At 33.3% G+C, this 6,605-nt stretch overlaps 1 protein-coding gene across 1 annotated transcript; it reads right to left on the bottom strand.

Moving 5' to 3' along the window:
* Window positions 1-998: 998 nt before the first annotated feature.
* On the bottom strand, window positions 999-4,628 carry LOC118755283 (cyclin-dependent kinase 15-like; the record flags this gene model as incomplete). The annotated part of the gene is made up of 2 exons (XM_036490128.1): window positions 999-1,090; window positions 4,423-4,628. Coding segments are annotated over 2 exons (298 nt in total), but the record flags the coding sequence as incomplete, so codon positions are not given.
* Between the last annotated feature and the right edge of the window lie 1,977 nt (window positions 4,629-6,605).

Below are 6,605 nucleotides of genomic sequence, written 5' to 3'. Positions count from 1 at the left end.
TGAATATAATTATTAAAAAGGCCAAAAAAAATAACAAAAAAAAAAATAAAATTAAATAATATTAAATAAACAAAAGAAAAATAGGAAAAATTTGTTAAAATGTCGCGTCCCTATTTATTTTTCCACCACTGCACGTATATTTGTATGCATTGATGTTTGAAAGTCACTTCGATAACAAAAGGATACCCCCAACTTTTTCCTCAGCAACGCACCCGACTCGAGCAACGTCCAACCATCACTTGGTATTGATTGTGATTGATTGCGGTGTGCGTTGGTGACAGTAAATAGCACCAAAGGGATGACATGAGTGCAGCAACAAACGAAAAAAAAAAGAAAAGAAAAAATCAACACCCACAACAAAAGTAATTGCCACACAATTCATAAGCAAATAAATCACAAGCACAAAAAAAACAAGAATCTAACTTTTAGCTATGTACATACAAGCGCCTCAGGCTCGCTAACTCACAATTCGATGGCAGCAGCAAAATTAATGTGTGCAAATATTCGTAATTTTGTGTGCTTGATGAGGACCTTCCAAAGCTTTTCAATGCAAGCGCTTACGTAAAAGCTGAAAGTGTTAAAGGGTTACATTTTTCCAAGCCCAAGGGGTGGCATAAAACGCCGAAAAATTAGCAAAAATAAAAAAGTAAAAAATACGCGTACACGGAAATCACTTCGCTCTTCCTTTAGATATTCGTTATGCCTTATCAATTCAAACACAACCATTTTCTTCCCTTTACCTAAAAAATGGTTGACAGTCTTTTGGGTAGCATTAGCGAAAAATAAATAGAAATAAATCGGTTGTAGCTTCAAAAGATTATGGGCAAACAAAACGAATTTTACCGGTTATTATGTATTTTCAAAATCGTCGCAAAGGGCAAAATAAATTCACTTTATGCTTTTATGTTGTAGGTAAATTTATAATGTACGTAAATTAATATTTAAAACTGTCTACAATTGAATAAAACCGTTTTTTGTTATTTGATTGCTTGACTTACTTGCTGAAGCCCTTGTAGACTGTGGCATATGAACCCTCACCGAGCGGTTCCAGTTTTATGTAGGCATCAGATTTTCCAAATGGCGAGTCACCCTGTAAGTAAAAAAGATCAAGGTTAAATCGTTAATAGAAAATACGCATACATAGCTTCCTGTTATGATCGCCAACGCCTAAAATTATGTTAAAAAATATATATTACGCGATCGTTAGCACAAGCGTTTGTACGAATATGCATACATATGTATGTACATACATCCACACATGCATCGAACTGCGTATGTACATCAAACATTTGAAAAGCTGAAAATTTGTCTGTTAAAATTAATTAATTACCATGTATTTAATTAATTTCAAGCGTACCCAAATTTTATAATCTCCTCTCAAATATCATTTAATTACTTAATTTAAAATTAAATTAACGATTAATTATTATTGCCCACATTTTCTTTTTACTAAAATTTAAAAATTAAGTACTTTTTTAAATACTTTGCCCTGAACTCAAAAATTTCTAATTAAGTACGCATTAAAAATGTGTACCTTATCAACCAACAAAACGCCGTTTACCATATATTCAATCCTTTTGTATGTTATGTCGAACCTTCGATATGTAAATGTATTCAATATCGGGACACTCAATACGCCATAAACGCAAGGGTCCCATCAAGATAAATTCCAAAGAGATCAAAAATTTTTGCCTTAACAAAATCTTAACTATTACCGTTCACATTAAACTCTTTGTAGGCCAAACTATAAAATGCAGTTGAGAATTGAAAACGTGTTAAGTTGGAAGCAATCGCATGTCAAAGAAATTTTTCCATGCTATGAAGTGAAGAATGAATATTATTTTAGTAGCAGCTCACTTATTTAGTGGTGGTTGAATGTGTGAGGAAGTCAGCAAAAAGCAGCAGGCAAACAAAGTGGCACACAGAGTGACGCATTGTATTAAATTTTGTTGCCAATGATGACAGGGTGGTACATATGAAAACATATTTTGCCAGGGTAGTCAGTTATAGGGGTGCGTGTGTGCAAGTCGCATTGAACAGACGAACGAAATCGAGCTGCATGTAATATATGTACATATGTATATCGTTACCTTAACTCATGGAGCTGGAAAACTATCGATGACACTATTGATAGTATCGATGGTTTTTGACTATGGAAAATATCGATGGTTTTGTAAGCACAATCGATAGTTTTCACTCAAAGGTCTATTCTGCACGTTACCGAAGATTTTGTAACCGGAAAATTTTATTACCAAAAAATGTTACCCAGTTCTTCTCACCGCGATTCTAGGAACGTTGGTAATGCAGTTAAAATAATCAGCAATTCAGCTATGAAGAATTGTGCAAATTCTGGCATTGCGTATTTCACGGGGCAATACTTTGTTACCAGCTTATGAGATGGTAACAAAATTTACCGGTTACAAGAATACACAGAATGCGAAAAGGGTTTAAAAATTGACAGGAACTTTATTTACCGGTTACAAACTTTTTATAACCAGCGCAGAATAGACGTGTCATTCATACATTATTCAGTAAGAGCAAAAGCCTGCTTCATCTTGTAAATAGGAAGGGACATTTAACAAAGCAGGGCAAATAATTTCAGAGCGCAGATGCTGCTTGAAGCCAAAAATCTTTGATAAACTTTTGTCCCTAAACAAAAATATGGCCATATTTTAGCAATTCTGATCTCATTTTCAATAATAGTTGTTATGTTTATGTTTTTGGAATAATTTGGAATAGTAGTATCGATAGTGTCGACATTTTCAATAGTATCGATACTATCGATGGTTGTGACTATCGACTGTCGAGACTGTCGACGGCCACGCCCATCGATAGTTTTCCAGCTCTATTAACTCATAAAGATCCTAACCAGGGTTGCCACTTCGGTAAATTATTAACAAAATTGGTAGAAAAAATTTGCGTTGGTAAAAAGGTAAATTTTTTCTCATTTCGGTAGATTTTCGTTAAAGAATTTTGTTTGAAAAACAAATTAAATTTTAATTGCCGCTTTATTTTTCCTAGTTATCTTTATATCATAAATTTATTTCCAAAAGTCTAGTCTTCTTTATTGTATTAATTTTCAACCGCTTTAGTGTACACATTTTATATACGATTCTGAAGCAATTTCAAATTTGGACCAAAAAACTTAGCTATAAAGCTGCAAAAAGTATTGGCGCAGCAAATTTTTCGCAATATATGCAACAATTTTTATTTGAATTTTTTCGCCAAGTTTTTATTCAAATATGGTTCATTCTGCAATAAGAAAAATCAAAATATAATTCCTAAACTTTGTGCAAAACACACGAAAATTCAGCAAACTTTCACGCAAATTTTCAACTTTTAAATCGGATTTTATTTAGAATTTTATTGAGTATGCAAATTTGTAGCTCAATCAATTTTATTCTAATAAAGTACAAGTTTTAAGTAGCTAGGAATTACCGTTGATTTTTGGCAAATTTTTTTTTCACGCAGCCTCTTCAATACAAAAAAAAAAAATCGAAAATACTTTATGTGGAAAATATGCAAAACACCTTCAACAAAAAAAAAAAAATAAATCTCAAAAATCAATGCGATTTTTGACTAACTTCAAACTTATATTTTTTTGCTAGAATTTAATGGGCTCCAAAACTGCATACTCAAAAAAATTCTGAAAAATCTTGAATTTTCGCGAGTTTTGCATAAGCTTAGGAATTATATTTTTGTGTTTTTTTGTTGTAGAATATTTTTATAAAAAATTGGCGGAAAAATATTAAAATAAAATTTGTTGCATAAATTGTGAAAAATTTGCTGTGCCAATACTTTTTGCCGGCAGTGTAAGTTAATAAGTTCAATTAAATATTTTTTACAATACAAGTGTCAAACGAAAAAAGGTTTAAGAGAGCTTAATTTCATAAACATTTTTGAAGAGGTTTTTCACCCGTTTAAAAATAAAGTTTTGTACGCAGATATGTAGTTTATACCTGGACTGAAAAATAGGCAAAATATTACTTACTAAAAACTCTAAGACGCATTGCTATCAAAGTGGATTCTCAAATCTGTCCCCGCGAATACCTTCGTTTAAGGTACTAAATGGGGCCACTATAAACAACTCAAACAGTTATAAAAAGTGTACTGGCCCTAAAAGGCTACCTTTTGAGGTTTCCGAGTCATGCGAGTCTTGATGGTAACGAAAGTGATTTTGAAAGTAAATACAAATCTCAAAAACAAACAAACAATAAAAATTAATATATATGTATTTCCTTTTTTATACAACTTATCTAACCACTACTACATATTAAAGCGCCCCATTACAACACCATTATTTTCGCACATTTCATTTCTTTCTAAGTACTAGCTGTTTCCTATTACATGCTTCCCTTTTTACAAAAATGCATTACATACAATAAAAAAAATGTATAAAAGCAGTTGCTGGTAAATACTTACACCAAAAGCACTAAATCGTTTCCGTCGCGGATGCGTTTCTTGTTTGTTGAGGAAAACCTCCGATTTAGGTCTGGGCGGCTTTTTCGGACGCATAATAACGCGCGTCTCCTCTCGAATGTCATCGTCCAGCAGTTTGCTATCGGATGAAACGGACAATTGCCGCTGGACGCGATCATGGTGGTCGGTGCTGTCGGTGCTACGCCAGTCTGTAAAATATATAAAGAAGAAAAAGGATAAAGAGATTAGTAAGGAAAAGTAAGGTGAAGTGAAGAAAATAAAGAGAAAAATTGCATTTGCTGTCACACACACACAGCTGCAGAGGTGTACAATAGAGCTGGAGAAGGGCATTCTTAAGGTATGTACTACCTGCAAGGATGGTTATGAAGAATTCAAAAAAAAAAAAAGTGATAGAAACGCTCTTCCCTTTTTTTATGTGAATAGAAGTGGAAAATAATCGAAAGACTTTAAACAGCTATGGCTGCACCCTTTGTTAATTTATCTTTCATTTTTCCCCAGCCGAACCCTCAACATTTAAAATTTAAATGCTGAATTTTATTAATTGAAATAAACCGCTAACTGTAAATGCGACTCAACCAGTCTGCACAAACACACACACACATTTATATACATACAGTAACTCAAACAAATGACGACCACGGTTGATTTTTTTCAATATTTGTGATGTGTTTTCGAGCTAAAATTTTTTATTTTTTATAAAAATACCGTTCAAGCTTTAATCAAAACCGTATAAATCAGTTTCAAAATTTTTATACAAAATTTAGGAAAATTCAAAAAATGTTTAACAAAATTTCAACCTTTTAATCGGAATCTTTAGAACATTTTTGGATATGCAGTTTTATAGCCCATACAACCTTAGTGTAATGAAGTGCAAGTTTCAAACGGCTAAAAAATCCCTTGATTTTTGAGAATTTTTTGTTTTGTTGGCGAATTATTGCACTTTTTTCCATAAGAGCATGAATTCTTATGAAATAAAACGTGGGAGAACGTTAGCAACAAAATTTCAAAAAATCAACGCCAGTTTTTGTAAAGTGAAAAACCGCAAAAGCCGTCTCCAAAAAAAAAAATAATAATAATAATCTCAAAAATCAACGCGATTTTTTAGTCGATTGAAAGATGCGCTTCATTAGACTAAAATTGTATGAGCTATAAAACTGCATTCCCAAAAATGTTCAAAGATTCAGATTAGAAATATGAAATTTTGATGAAAATTGCTTGAATTTTCCTTAAAAAAATTTTTGGTTAACGCTTGAACGGTATTTTTTTATAGAAAAATAACAACAAGAAAATTTGCTAGAAAAACATTACGAATAAAACCAAAAAAAAAAAAAACAACATGTGGACATTTGTCTGAGTCACTGTACATGCACCACCACAAATTAAAGCTGCAGGCTATATACTATAACCCACTTTCGAGGCAATCGCTGAACTGTTGTGGTATGGCTGCCACACAATTTAAGTGCAACTACAGCAAATAACGGCAGCTTAAGGGAATTGCGACTACGGAAAAATGGCGGCGAACTATGCGTTTCCGTTTAAATGGGCGGCAGCAAAAATGGAAATCATCATTTCCATTTCCAGTGTCCGGAAGTACAATGGATGATAGCGATTGCCTAGTGCCACATGCTTGACTTCATTTCGGCACAGCTGAAGTATGTACATATAAATGAACTGATGGCATAAAAATGCAATTCAACTACATAAATACATATAAAAATCACTGCACGCATATACATATACTTACATACATATGGAGGTACAAATGCCTGCACATGCAGCCATATAGGGCGTGGAATTTTGTTTAAAAAATGCATAGTTAAATTCAAGTACATAGATGTATTTTTTATTGCGCTATTATTTCATGCAATCTAAATTGCTATAGCAAGTGCTTGCGTCAGTTGTGTTCATGCATATACATAACTTTAACAAGCGCACCTAAGGACGCACATGCAATACATACAAACATGCATACATATGCATATAAAAGCCCCACTAATTGTATGTGTTCAAGTTGCCATAACGAAGGGCGCAGCGCACCAAAAAGGATGTCAGCGAAAGTAGCCAAACAAATGTTATGCCGCCACACCGACACCGCCACCAACGCCACCAGCGCCAGCGCCACCAACGACAACCTTTTTTATTTGCCACAATTTACACAGTAAATA

The sequence above is a fragment of the Rhagoletis pomonella genome, unplaced genomic scaffold (assembly GCF_013731165.1).
Source record: "Rhagoletis pomonella isolate Grant_MI unplaced genomic scaffold, Rhpom_1.0 Rhpom_scaffold_05805, whole genome shotgun sequence".
Taxonomy (NCBI): Eukaryota; Metazoa; Arthropoda; class Insecta; order Diptera; family Tephritidae; genus Rhagoletis; species Rhagoletis pomonella.
This window is presented reverse-complemented; position numbering and strand designations above follow the sequence as displayed.